The sequence below is a fragment of the Chamaea fasciata genome, unplaced genomic scaffold (genome assembly GCF_029207755.1).
Source record: "Chamaea fasciata isolate MVZ Bird 193981 ecotype frontalis unplaced genomic scaffold, bChaFas1.0.hap1 SCAF_1, whole genome shotgun sequence".
NCBI classification, from domain to species: Eukaryota; Metazoa; Chordata; class Aves; order Passeriformes; family Sylviidae; genus Chamaea; species Chamaea fasciata.
Genome location: NW_027094086.1, coordinates 150,963,737 through 150,978,292, shown reverse-complemented (window position 1 = coordinate 150,978,292; position 14,556 = coordinate 150,963,737). Strand labels below are relative to the sequence as shown.

The window sequence follows — 14,556 nt, the reverse complement described above, 5'->3', positions numbered from 1 at the left end:
TTGGTGTTTGTCCCCCTCAGCTGTGCTGGTTCTGATGCCTCACTGTCCCATCTGGGTCACCAGAAAGTGATGCCTTGGGAAGGCTGAGCTGGAACAGAGACTGGACAGAGCTGGAGAATAAAGTAGATATTTATTAAAAGGCCTTTAAGGATACACCGTAGGCAGGACAAGAGCCTGGCCAGGGCTACACCCAAGGTGGACCCAAAATGGTCACAAAATGCTCACAAAATGGACAAACAGTCATGAGGTTTCACACTTTTCTAAGTTTTGGTCCATTTGCATCTTGGGGTTTAATTTTCCAGTTACAGGTTCAGGTTATGAAGTCCCATCCTTCTTGTTTTCCTTCTTCAGCCACCCTTGTTTGTGCTTTTGGGCCAGAAAATTGTCCTTGGTCTTCAGTAGGAAAAGGCTTTGTTTTGTCTCCCTGCTCTGTGAAGAGAGCTGACTAACAATATGAGGCTCAGAAATGCACCCCTAGGCAACACAGAATCTGAAATACATGAAAGCTAAAACTCAAGGCATCATTTCCTCTCACTTTCCTTGCCCTGATCCAGTGTCCAGGGAAGCTGGGGGAGATTTTCCATTGTGTTCCACTGACCTGGATCAGGGCTTGGTGTAGCCCCATGGAACCTCTCCCCCAAGATCTCACCAAGCCGCGTTTTAAGGAAAATTCACCCTCTCTGTGGTAACTCTTTTACTCTTCAGTGCTGCCTCCAGAATTCAAGAGAGAGCTGAAGGACCTGGAAGCTGTGGAAAATGGCACAGCTGCTCTGCAGTGTGAGCTGACAAAGGCTGCTGAGGTGGAGTGGAAGAAAGGGCAGGAGGTGCTCAAAGAGAGCAGCAAGTATGAAATGAGTCAGGAAGGTGCTGTTGCAAAGCTGATTATCCATGAGCTGGAGGAGGAGGATGCTGGAGTTTACACCTGTGTGTGTGGAGACCAGCAGACAACTGCCACACTGACAGTCAATGGTAAAAAAACTAAGGGGAAAAGGTGTAACGTTTTCTGAAAATAAAAATAGCAACTGTGGTTTAGTGTTACTTAAGGAAAAGATTGTAAATCATAAGGTGTGCAGAATAGTCCATGCAGCTCATGGAGTGGCCAGGCAGAAAATGGGAATTGCAATGCAGGACTAAGTGCATCTTTTCTGTATTTTGCTGTCAGAGTAATCAAAATCTCTCCTGCAAGTGGCCTGCCTCAAGAGGGAATCTGAACCCTTAAAATTCCCTGCCTTAAGAGGGAGTATGAACTCTTGCAAGTCTCTGTATTAGGAGGGAATCTGAACTCTGAAAATTCCCTGCTGATCTTCAGAACACTTCTTCAGTGATCAGGGCAGCACGCTGGCTACTTCTACAGTAGGAAAACTATTATTCCACTTTTAGATCATAGATTAGGTTCTTTATATTTAATGGCAAATGTAACTTCTTGAAATCCATTTTTTCTTCCTCTGCACATATTCCTATTCTCTGGGAAAACAGCTTCATAGTTTGAAACTAGAGCATTGAGGTTTAGAGACATCTGGGGAAAAAAAAACCAAAAAAACATCTCTCTTTTGGTGCCTTTATTTTTCCTCTACTTCCTTTTTCCCAAGCCTCAGCTGCAGCAGGTCCAAGTCATGTTTCTATTTTATAGCCCTACCAGCCCTTTTCAAACAAGAGCTTCAGGACACCGAGGCAGAAGAAGGTGGCACGGCGACACTGAGGTGTGAGCTCACCAAACCCAAGGCTCCAGTGGAGTGGAGGAAAGGGGATGTCACTCTTTACCCGGGTCTGAAATACGAGATGAGGCAGCAGGGCTGTGCTGCTGAGTTGGTCATTTATGACCTGGAAGTGGAGGATTCAGGGGTTTACACCTGTGACTCCGGACACCAGCGGACAGCGGCTGCGGTGGCCGTGCATGGTAGGCAGTGGTGACCCTTGGCGCAATAGGAGTGGAGTGAAAGGAGCTTTTCCTGGTGTTCTCTGCAGCCATCGATTTGTTTTGCTGCTGGCCCACGCCGGAATAAATGTTCTTCGTGGGCGTGGCACGCAGAAAGATTGAAAGGTTCTTCTTGCAGTATGGGAGGTGTGAAAGCAATGAAATCATAGAATCCCAAAATAGTTTGGGTTGGGAAGGACTTTAAAGCTCATCTCATTCCACCTCCTGCCATGAGTAGGAACAGCTTCCACTAGACCAGGTTGTTCACAGCCTCAGCCAAGCTGGCCTTGAATGTCATAATGATGTAAAAATACACTGAACCCTCCTGCCCTGAGTGCAGGGAGTGTGGCTGGATAGGGGAATGGGATAAGGGATGCCTAATGGGATGTAATGCCTGCCTGGGATGGTAAGAGATGCACCAGTTAGGGGATAAGGGATTTCTGGGATATATGAATGTGCTGTATTCTTACTGGAGACTTTGAACTTTTGGTGCAAATGCTGACCGCCGACAGTTTGAATCCACACCTGTGTTCCTTCACTTCTTCTACCATCCAGAGCAAGGCCTTAACTGAAATCTGGATTTCCCTTCCCATTTACCTCTTCACTGTGATCTCTTACCAAGAGATCAATACTAATCTGATCTTTTATACATTGCTAGAAGCCTTATTTGGGGCAGAAATTCTCTTTGTTTAATATTGGAAACTCACAGACCTCTATTGAGTCAGGGATCTGTGTAAGAGAGGCTGTTCCCAGTGATCTTTGCCTAAAGCATCCACAGGTGGCATGGAAACTCTTCCACAGGAAAGTCTGACTCCTTCAGACCCCAAACCAGGCCATTCTGTTGACCACAGAGACCAGATCTTTCCTAACTTTGCCTGTCCTCAGCACTTGGTTCCCACAGTGGTTCAAAAGAGAGATTCTGCCAAGATGGAGAGTTGCATCCCCAGGATTATGGAATCATTAGAATAAGTCATACCTGAAGGATGATGGTAGGACTGGATCCTTCTTGCACTAAAACATTCTTGAAACATTTTCCTCTCGAATTTTACAGCTTTGCCTGTCACGTTTAAGGAACCTTTACAAAGTAAGGAGTTTGAGGAAGGAGGCACAGCCACATTCTGCTGTGAGCTGTCGAAACCCAGTGCTGCAGTGGAATGGAGGAGAGGAGGCGTGGGGCTGCAGCCCAGCCAGAAATATGAAATGAGGCAGAGGGGATGCCTGGTAGAGCTCTTGATACACAATCTCAGATTAGAAGACACAGGAGAATACAGCTGTGACACAGGGGACCAGGAAACCAGGGCAGCTCTGAACGTGAAAGGTACGTGGTGTGAGCTGGCTCCTAAAGGAATAGGTACCTCCAACAGGCAAAAAATCCATTTCAATATTAATATTTTTAAGTGCATTGCTCTTATTCTCTATGAATATCTTCCTTTTCATCTGATGTATTAGGATTTTATTTTTAATGAGAATGGAAGAGGATGATAATTTGTTTCTCCAGTGCTCCGTTTGAGTTTTGGGTTCTAACAGGAAATACTTCCAAGCTTTGTGCCTGAGGAGAAATTAAAGGAAAAGCAATGATTTGGCATAACATCTGGGCATTTCACATGATATGTGGTTTGAATATTTAAAAAGAATATTTTCTTTCAAATCCTGTAAGAAGACAGACAAGGACATCCCTGACCTCTCAAGGCTGTCCACGGAGTTTTGAAGTTCTTTGCTCTTGAGATCACTGTTAGATCAACTGAGGGATAAAATCATTCAATGAATTCACCACTGGGAAGGATTTGAGTCAAGGAACAAAGGAAATAAATGTTATGGGTGCAGATGGCTTCTTCTGATGCAGCAAGATCTCCTAGTTGCACCAGGAAAATTACAAAACATGGATCCAACCTAGGAATATCACAGTGAAAAGCAGAGTATCTTGTTCTCCAAGAGTCACTCTGTGTTAACCAGGACCTGACTCAGGCTTCACTAAAAGATCCTGTTCATCCTTTTCTTTTCTCTTTTAGCTCTGCCAGTTCTTTTCCAAAAGCAGCTCAAGGACGAGGAGGCAGAAGAAGGAGCCGCGGTGAAATTCCAGTGTGAGCTGACAAAGGATAACGCGGCCGTGGAGTGGAGGAAAGGCACCATGGAGCTCTTCCCGTGTGCCAAATACGAAATTAAATTAATTGGGCGCACAGCTGAGCTTGTGATCCATAATGTAGAGCCAGAGGATGCCTCTGATTACACTTGTGACACGGGAGACCAGCAGAGCACTGCAGCCCTCAGAGTGAATGGTCAGCATTGCACCCGCCTGGGATGGATGGATGGAGGAGAAGAGGCATTGGTGGAACTGTGTGAATGGTGTTATTTAATCCAAAAGTTGAGATAATGAGGAAAAGAACTGCTCAGTCATGAAGCAGAGTACAGAGAAGTGGATCTGGTGGGGCAGGGTTCCTATCCAAGCCTGTAAAGCACAGAGTGCAGTGCACTGACCCTTTCCTCTGATATGATAAAAGCAAGAAATTCTGTGTCATGGGGATTTTGAAATACTAACAAAACTTTTTCTGGCACTTTGCAATTTTTCTGGCTCGTCTGAATCAATAGCAAAATTGCACATCATTTAAAAAAAAACCAAAACATTTTGAGGTTGCTATTTTTAATCTCCCTGTGAAGATCCCGAGAATGCTGTGTTTAACCTAACCAGGAATAATGTCTGTGATTGATCATAGAATCACAGAATGGGTCCAACCTCCCTGCTCAAACAGGGCCATCCCAGCACCATCTATGAGATGTTTGTGATTGTCTCAAAGCTGGGTGGAACTTGTGGCTTTGATCTAAGCCATAACTTTTCAAACAACATATTTTTGCCGACTCTGACTCAAAAAGCAGCCACAGGGTCAGCTATGGGTGAAAGAGCCCAGTGATTGCATTACCTGTCTCACAGTAGTGCTTTTACTGGAACCACAGGCACTGAGATTCCTGTTTTTCCTACTGCTCACACACACCCCATGGCTATCCCCTTCTTGCTTCCATCAGTGACAAGCTGCTGTCTGAGCTGTTCCATGCTCCACTTGAATAAATGCCCATTTGTGCATCATCTGGAAAGACTCACCGATGATGATCTGGGTCCTGAAAAGACAGCTGAGAAATCAGAAATTAGTTTAAAACTTTACATTATTTAGCTGTTGCAAATCAGGAGTATTTCTGTAAAAGTGAACAGATTTTCCCTGGTTTAAACAGAAAGTGCCGGGTTTTGTTTAGTCAAAACCTTTGTGTGTTGGAGTTTCCAATATGCTGAGCAGATGCATAAAAAATGTGATGTGGATACCCTGGACCTTATGAGATATAAAGATATTTGGGGAACTTTCTGATCCTCTGGTTGTACACAATATAGGTCTATTTATAGTGGAAAAAAAAAGGTTTTATTATCATATCACCATTTAATGTGAAATTGTTCTTCATCCCCAGAGCCCAGGTGCCTTGTGCTGAGCTGTGCAGACCTGGCATTCAAGCAAACAGCTCATGTATTATTTATTTCTCATTTTGCAGCCATCAAACCCCAGCTGAAGCAGCAGCTGAGGAACGAGGAAGTGGAGGTGGGAGGAACAGCCAGGCTGCGCTGTGAGATTTCCATCAGCAAGGCAGAAGTGGAGTGGAGGAAGGATGGAGTCTTGCTGCACTCCAGCTCCAAGTATGAGATGTGGCAGGATGGGACCCTCAGGGAGCTCCGTGTTCACCGCCTGGAGCCTGGGGATGCTGGAGAATATTCCTGCAAGGCTGGAGACCAGACCAGCTCTGCCAAACTCACCGTGAAAGGCAAGACCTGTTTGTTGGAACGAGGAGATTTTCCCTTTAGGAAACTGAGAATTTGCCATATGACTGAGTTATATACACATGCATTGCATGAAATGAGTTATTGTGATCAACACAGAGCATAGGAAGGGTATCATAAAAAAAAATCTTATGGTCAGTGGATGCACCAAAGCCAAGATTGACTTGGTGGACAGGAGAGGATAAGGCAGCTGTACTCTATGACTCATGGCTTGGAATATTTTCTTGACATCACGTGCATGGGACTGAACAGATGGTCCAGCCCCAGCTTCCAGTCACATGGCAGCTGCATCTGGCCTTAATATCATTGCAGAGCTTAGGTTGGACCACTGGTGTGGAACAAACACCCCCAGCATCTCCACAGGCTACTCCACGTCGTAGATCCCCTGCACATCACACACAGCTGCACCGTTTTTCGTGCAGATGGTGACCTCAGTTGTAGGAATATCCACTGTGCTTGCTCAGAGGGAGATTCGGCTGCTTTTTGAATGGTTTCACTCAATGATTTTAGAGGTCTTTTCCAACCTTAGTGATTTTATGATTCCTTTGGTATTCCCCAGTGGGTTTGGGATATTTACAGCTTCTGCCTGATGGGGGATGTCTGTATGATCCTTGCACAGGTGCCCAGGTGTCCTAGAAGCAGGATTCAGGCAAACTGCAGTGCAGAACCCCTGTGCTCACATTAACCCAGTGAGTCCTGCTGGGAGGACAAAGCCAGCCAGGCCTCAGCCAGTTTGGAGCATCAGCATGGAGTAAATGCAAATCTGTTCACAGAAATACAATAGAGAGGATCAGGCTTTAACATAATCCTGTGAAGATGTCCAAGTGTAAATGGAACAAATTTCAAAATCCCCATTTTGGCATCCAGCATTCACACCTTTTTCACCCAATCAAGCATAATTTAAAAAAAAAAATCAATATGCAACATGTCTCTTAGCAAGGGCAAGTGGCAAAGTCACTATGAAAAAGTCATTTGTCCTGTTGCCAAGTGCACTGAAAGCAGAGTTTGAAATGTGGCTTGAGAGTCTGTGTATTCTCCACACTTGGAGGTCCTTGAAGGACAAGGTCCTGAGCAACCAGCAGTGGTTGCAGCAGATGACTTCCAAAATTCCACTGCAGCCTGCCTTATTCATGGTTCTGATGCCTTGGGAAAGCTGACCTGGAACAGAGATTGGACAGAGCTAGAAAATAAAATAGATATTTATTGAAAGGCCTTTAAGGATACACCTTGGGCAGGACAAGAGCCTGGCCAGGGCTACACCCAAGGTGGACCCAAAATGGTCACAAAATGGACAAACGGTCATGAGATCTCACACTTTGAAAAGTTTTGGTCCATTTGCATATTGAGGTTTAATTGTCCAATTCCAGCTTCAGGTTGTGAGGTCCCATCCTTCTTGTTTTCCTTCTTCAGCCCACCCTTGTTTGTGCTTTTGGGCCTGAAAGTTGTACTTCTTGTCCTTTGTGTGCAGCAGGAAAAAGATTTGTTTTGTGTTTCTGCTGTGTGCAGAGAGCTGAGTGACACTGGATGTGAGGCTCAGAACTGCACCCCTGGGCAGCACAGAGTCTGAAATACCTGAAATCTAAAACTTAAGGCATCAGTTCCATGATTTGGTTCATGTTTTCCCTTTCATTTCCCATTTCTGCCTCCTTGCAGAGCCTGACGTGACCATCGTGAGCGGCCTCAAGGACGTGGTGGTGTCCGAAGGGGACGATGTCACATTTCGGTGCCAGGTGTCCCACGAGAACGCCAGGGACGTGGAATGGAAGCTGCAGGATGTGGCCCTGCAGAACAACGAAATGAACGAGATCTCGGTGGAGAAGGGCAAGATCCACACCCTGACCCTGAGGAAGGTGACTGAGCAGGACATTGGCACCGTCACTTTCCGGGTGGGACCCCACACGTCGACGGCAGAGCTCACGGTGAAAGGTGAGGGCTGCCTGTGGTGTGGAACAGGATCAGTGGGAACAGGGGGTGCTTTGCCTCTGCTGGCAGCAAATTCAAAGCTGTAATTCACCCCTGGTGCCTTGGAAGTGTTTGTGCTTCAAAGCATCTGTGACTGCAATCACCACGGATAAACAGGACATTTCACCATCTTCCTGAAGGTCACAGGTTCCCAGAGAAATTACTAGCTTGGCTTTACTACTTGGATGGATAGACCTGGAATATTCATTGCTTCCACTACCCCTTTTAGAATTATAGAATAATTTGGGTTTGGAAGGACTTTTAAAAGCCATCTGGTCCAATCCCTCTACACCTTCAACCAGATCAGGTTGCTCAGATCTATTTTTTTATTTCTTTCTTTCTCTAAACATTATTTTGATTAAATTCTCCATCCAAAATCTTTCTCCTTCCCTCCCAGAAGCATCTTTTAACCCATGAGTGAATAACAGAGAAGTCAGAGCATGATTTTGATACTCAACCACTCGGCTGTAGCTTTAACACCGCAGGAAATGAGACAAAGGTGCCTGCAAAACAAAGCAAACAAAGCAAAGAAAGCAAAGCAAACAAATCCTTTGCTTAGTTGTAATTTCAGTGCCACCTCCAGTCTTTAAGGAGAAACTGCAGAGCAGGGAAGTGCAGGAGGACACAGCTGTCCTCTGCTGCCAGCTCTCCCAGCCCAGTGCTGATGGGAAATGGAAAAAGGACCCCCAGGTCATCTCCCCGAGCTCCAAGTATGAAATCAGGCTGGAGGGAACAGTCCATATTTTAAAGATCGATCACTTAAAACCAGAAGACTCTGGCAAACACACCTGTGATAATGGAAATGAACAAACAACAGCCCCTTTGACTGTGAAAGGCGGGGTGTGTTGGGTTTTTTTGAGATAAGAAACTTGCTCCACTCCCTTTGTTAGGCTCTGCCACGAGGATTTTTTTCTACTGTCCTTCATTTCAGACATGCTGCTGTGCTGTCAAAAGCAGCTGAGTCCTTTTGCTTTTGGAAGTCCTGTGGTGTCTTAAGCAAAGAAAATGCAGGGACCCAAGTTACTTCCACACTTTGGGACCCTATGGCCTCTCTCTGGTCACTCAGACAACCAGGGCTGGAGCTAAAATTAAGACAGGACTATTTTTGAAGCCTAATCATCCTTTGAGCTGTAGTTTTGACTGGAAAAATGGTGATCCAGGTGAAATTGTTCAAGCTTAGACCCGACTCCAGCTAATGAGCAAGGCACTTAAATGCTTCTAGTACCACGGATCTTTAAAATATGTGTAATGTGACAATATCTCTCTTTTTTTCCAAATCTGATCTGATACAAATTCAGTATCAAGGTGACTTTTTCTGAGACACGTGATCAGGAAAAACAAAGATGAGCCAGGATATTGATAAATCCCACCTTTTGAAATATCCCTGAGGGCTCTCCCATGAAGAGCAAGCACCTGCCTGCAGTCACACTGACTCCACAACTCGAGGATTCCAGAATATTGGTGCTGTAAGCAGGTCCTCTGATTTGTCTCTGTGTGTGATCTCAGCTGCTCCAGCAGTCCTTGAAAAAGATTCCAAACCCGGGAAGCTGGGGAAGCCTGTGCAGTCATACTGTAAATACCAATTCAGCCAATTGGCTGAAAATATATATATAAATAATAAATATAACAAGTAAACAAGTAGACACAAATATAATATATCTGTATAATATATAAAATAAATGTATATAGTATAGATAAAAAATATTTATTTACTATTAATATATTTCAGCCAATTGGCTAAATTGGTATTAATATATATATTAATATAAATATCAATAAGTGTGGAATCGCCGAGGTTCTTCCAGGGAACTGGACTTGAGGAGCTAAACTTCTACATGAGGCACTTCATAAATCCACCCATCAAAACTCCACCTTGACCCACCAGTGATAACATCAGCACAGAGATAGCCAGGGTTCCTTTCTTTGCTGGTCCAGTTTTCAAATAAGGAATTTTATAATTTTAGGATTTTTTATAAGGAATTTTAATAAGGAATATTATAGAAAGACACTTCTCCATGCCCTCTCCCAAATACAGAAGAACTTGGATTTCAGGAGTAGCCTTTTGAGGTCTGGTACCCATTTGGAGACACATGCACTGAGATGCTCAAAACTCAGTATTCATGACCATTCCTGTGCAAGAAGGAGCATAATCCTTGAGGTGTTTAGTGTGTGCAGTGTCCAGTGATTCTTCTGGAGTGCAGAAGAGCTCCTGGAAATCCAGCACTTTCTGTCATTCGTTGCTTTGCTTTTAAACTAACTTTGGAATTGAGTTTGAACCAAATTTAGGACATCACCAGAGTTTCATCAAACACAAGGCTTAGTTACGCAGTCAGCAACGACATAGGATTTTTTCCCCCTCTGATTTAGGTTCTCCAGTCACCTTCACACAGCCACTCAAGAGCCAACAAGCTGAGGAAGGTGGCACTGTCACGCTGAGCTGCGAGGTCTCCAAACCCAACTGCACTGTGCAGTGGAAGAAGGCGGGCACGGTGCTGCGCCCCGGTGACAAGTACAAGATCTGTCAGGAGGGGTCCCTGGCTGAGCTGACGATTCACAACCTGAGCGAAGCTGATGCTGGGGAGTACACCTGTGACACAGGGGACCAGCAAACCATGGCAGCAGTGCACCTGAAAGGTGGGGCTTTGCATGGGGAAGGGCTGGGCACCATGGCAGGGGCACAGGAGCGAGTAATTTGGCAGCTAAACCTTGTCCAGTGCCACAGGGATTTCTGAGATGAGAGAGGTTTCACAGGGCTAAGAATTGGGTCAGTTACCTCTAGAAATGGGTCTTTAGTCACTGATTCTGTGGTTTAATGATGATTAATTTCTACCCATGGGAATCTGTTGACAATTTTTTCACAACACACAGGTTATGATTATACACATATTAAATATTTACCATACACACAACACAGTATCACTTGCAAGCTTCTTAGACTATCACATATATGTGTGCATAATACACATGCAGACATGAATCATGCATCTGTAGCACTGTAATATGTTGCTATGTGCCTTTGTACCTGCATTTCCATGAGTCTAGAATCATAGTATCACAGAATGGTTTGGGTTGGAAGGGACCTTCAAGATAATTTAGTTCCAACCCCCTGCTATGGGCAGGGACATTCTCCACTATCCCAGGCTGCTCCAAGCTCTGTCCAACATGGCCTTGGACACTTCCAGGGATCCAGGGGCAGCCACAGCTTCTCTGGGCAGCCTGTGCCAGGACCTCACCATCCTTACAGGGAACAATTTCTTTCTAACATCTAAGCTAACCCTGCCCTCTTTCAGTTTGAAACCATTCACCTTTCTTTTGTCACTATCTACCTCTATAAAAAGCCCTTCTTCCTCCTTTTTATAAACCCCCATAAACCTTCTCTCCCAAGCTGCACACGCCTAGATTTATTAATTAGGGTCTCACATAACAACAGCATAGAACTTGTCAAGAAAGAGGCTAACAACATGTTTAACCCAGGAAGCATCACTTGAAAGTAGATCTCAGACTCTGTTGCCCTTTCCATGAAGAACCAGCAGCCACCATCGTGGAGAGGCTAAAGGACGTTGCCACGTACGAAGGGGAAGACGCGGTGTTCGAGTGCAGGCTGTCCCAGGAAACAGCTCAGGATGCCCAGTGGTTCTTGGGGGATGTTCCCCTGCAATCCAACGAGATGAATGAGATCAGAGTGCAAGGAACACGTCACAGTTTGATCTTGAGGAAGGTGACCCTGGAGGACTGTGGGTCCGTCAGTTTCAAAGTGGGCCAGCTTTCATCAGCAGCGCAGCTGAAGGTAGAAGGTGAGCAGCCTCCCAGGACGAGGGGTGGAGCAGGTACAGGCAGGCAATGCTTTGACTTCTGGAGAGGTGTATTTGGGACTAGGGAGCCTTGGAAATTTCATGAGATTCTGCTAATCTAATTTTGTAATTTAGAGAGGTCCATCTGAGCCAGTCATTCCGGTCAGTTTTATTGTACGTGGAACGAAGATTAATATTAACATCCTTTGTTTTTTATTTAATATAATAATTAATATTAACATTCTTTGATGTTATTTGAGATAATCATTAACATCCTTTGAAGATCATGCAACTAAGCAGCTGATGATATGTCAGAATCAATCCTGAAGAGTGTCAAGAATATGCACTGGACTAATCTCCTACTTATGATGCTTTTAGATCATATTTGCGAAAAAAAAAAAAAGTCTGAAACCTCTGAGAAACCTTTCTTTTAAGAGATACAGAATGATTTTTGAAAGATGGCCCGTGGCAATGCCTTGTGTTGTTTGTTCCTCTTGGATCTGGTCGCGACGGTAACGACAGACACCCAGCCCTGCCCTGGGGGTGACGCTGGGTGAGGATGCTGCAGCAGTGCTGCTCCCCTCTCCCCACAGCTGCCCCGGTCAGCTTCGTGAAGGCGCTGCACAACCTGGAGCTGCAGGAGGGTGGCACTGCCCACCTGTCCTGTGAGGTGTCCAAGCCTGATGTCCCCGTGGAGTGGAAGAAGGGCACGTCCGTGATCCACTCCAGCCACAAGTGCAGCATCCAGCAGGAGGGGAAGGTGCACACGCTGGTCATCCGCGACCTGAACCGCGCCGACTCCGGGGAGTACAGCTGCCACACGGCTGCTGGCAAGACCGCGGCCAGGCTGGAGGTCAAAGGTATGGTTTCCTCTCTGCCCAGCGGTGCTGAGAGGAGGGAGCATCAATTTTTAGATCTCTCTACTACAAGAGAGACACTGATCAGTGGAGCAAGTGCAGCAGAATCCACCAGGTTTGTCAGGGGGCTGGAGCATGTGAAGTACATGGACAAACTCTGTTGTGATAGGACAAGGGGCGACGGTTTTAAACCAAATGAAGGACAATTTAGATTAGGTATAAGAAAGATATTTTTTACAATGAGGATGGTGAGGGCCTGGCACAGGTTGCCCAGAGAGGCTGTGGCTGCCCTTGGATCCCTGGAAGTGTCCAAGGCCAGGCTGGACAAGGCTTGGAGCATCCTGGGATAGTGGAAGTTGTCCCTGACTGTGGCAGGATTTGGAAAAAGATGACAGGACCTTCTAATTTAAACCATTCTGGGATCTAAGTATAAGCAGAGGCAAGGGCAGCTGTGTTTGATAGCTGAGGAAGAGAAAGTGGAAGGGAGACCTCGCTGCTCTCTGCAGCTTCCTAGTAGAGATCTACAGAGGAGAGAGACACAGAACTTCCTTGGAGGGCTCAGTAAAGAGATGACAAGCAATAAGTGCAAGCTACAGTGAGAGAAATTCAGATTACAAAAAACCCCCAACCTTTAACATGAAAGAGGGGTCAGACATTGGAACTGACATCCAGAGGAGTGGAGGAATCTCCATCCATGGGGTCCTCCAGAGGTCCCTTCAAGCCATAACTATTCTGTAACTGATCTCTGGCTGCAAGATCTGAAGCCTTGGATTGTAACCCCAGATTTATATATTCTATATATATTCTAATATTCTAATATAATTGGCATATAATATTCTAATATAATCTACATATATTATTCTCTATATTAATAATATTTTATATAATATATTATATATTATTCTATTTTGTATATTATTTTATTATACTAGTCTACATATTCTATATATTCCATATTCTAATATATTCTGTATGTTCTAATTTACTGATATATTCTAATATATATTTATATATACATGTGTATGTGTATGTATATTTAATATTTTATATCTATTTGTATGTTCTTTGAGTGACTTTATCTTATTCTGTGATTTTATTTCAAGGATGGAAAACTATCTGGCCTTCAGTAATAATTACTGAACTTAGTTGGCAATTCTTTGTCAAAAGGAGTATGGGATATGGGGAGAGAAATGTAGCTCACGTGGAAATCAAATTTTTCTGGCTGATTAACTCCCCTTCCTCCATCTCCTCCTCTATCTAGGTTTGACTTTGGCATCCCTGGAAGCTCTCCTTAGGGAAACCCAGCCGGAATCGTCCACAAACTTCACCAACATCTCTACCCACAGCTTAATAAAACATTCCTCTGTTTTCTATTTTTGCCTCGCCCATTATATTTTGTTTCCCCCTTTTCCAGGCCTGCCTGTGCTGTTCAAGCAGTGGCTGAAGAACGAGGAGGTGGAGGAAGGGCGCACGGCCGTGCTGCGCTGTGAGTTGACGCGGCCCCACGCCCGTGTGGAGTGGCGGAAAGGGGACACGGTGCTGCAGCCTGGGGACAAGTACGAGATCCGCCAGGAGGGGACACGAGCTGAGCTCCTCATCTACGAGGCTGGGGCTCAGGATGACGGAGAATACACCTGTGACTCGGGGGATCAGCAAACCACAGCTTCGCTGCACGTCAAAGGTAGGACGAGGCTTGTTTGGGGGCAGAGAAGGCTTGGCCGTGTCCATCCTTCACTGGAGGGATGCTGGAAGCATCCAGGCCAGGCTGGATGGGGCTCTGAGAGACCTGGTCTGGTGGAGGCTTCCCTGCTATTGGCAGGGGGTTGGAACTGAATCTTTAAGACCCCTTCCAACCCAAACCTGTTGCAGTGCATTTCCACACCCGAGCAAATGTTTCCAAATAAGGAAAAGGGGTTTCAGTTTTTCCCCTGACTTTTATGGGAAAGCACCAGAACTTCCTGTGTTTCTCTCACCGTGGCTGCCCCAGCGCCAGCACAGGGGCACTGGTTGGGCTTTGGAAATGTTTCTCAAAACCTGTAGCTGTTTCTATCGGCAGCAAGCCAAATTGCCCCTCCTTGATCGTTGTATACTTGAGAAGAAGCACAGAGGTGCTCAAGTGCTTTTTGGGGTGCCTTAGCAGGTGCAAGAGGTTTCTCTGCACCGTGCCCGTCTGTTGTGTTGTTTCTGTATTGTTTGTTATTTTCTCCTTTATTAAAA

General features: G+C 45.3%; 1 protein-coding gene across 2 annotated transcripts in view; it reads left to right on the top strand.

Moving 5' to 3' along the window:
- OBSCN (obscurin, cytoskeletal calmodulin and titin-interacting RhoGEF) overlaps positions 1 to 14,556 on the top strand; it is a 182,848-nt gene that overhangs the window by 85,066 nt on the left and 83,226 nt on the right. For both annotated transcript variants that reach the window (XM_066201918.1, XM_066201928.1), the window contains exons 52-61: positions 706 to 969; positions 1,631 to 1,897; positions 2,967 to 3,233; positions 3,925 to 4,191; positions 5,447 to 5,713; positions 7,383 to 7,655; positions 10,059 to 10,325; positions 11,216 to 11,485; positions 12,076 to 12,342; positions 13,754 to 14,020. In XM_066201918.1, the coding sequence (XP_066058015.1) occupies positions 706 to 969; positions 1,631 to 1,897; positions 2,967 to 3,233; positions 3,925 to 4,191; positions 5,447 to 5,713; positions 7,383 to 7,655; positions 10,059 to 10,325; positions 11,216 to 11,485; positions 12,076 to 12,342; positions 13,754 to 14,020 (2,676 nt within the window). The remainder of the gene's footprint in view (positions 1 to 705; positions 970 to 1,630; positions 1,898 to 2,966; positions 3,234 to 3,924; positions 4,192 to 5,446; positions 5,714 to 7,382; positions 7,656 to 10,058; positions 10,326 to 11,215; positions 11,486 to 12,075; positions 12,343 to 13,753; positions 14,021 to 14,556) is intronic.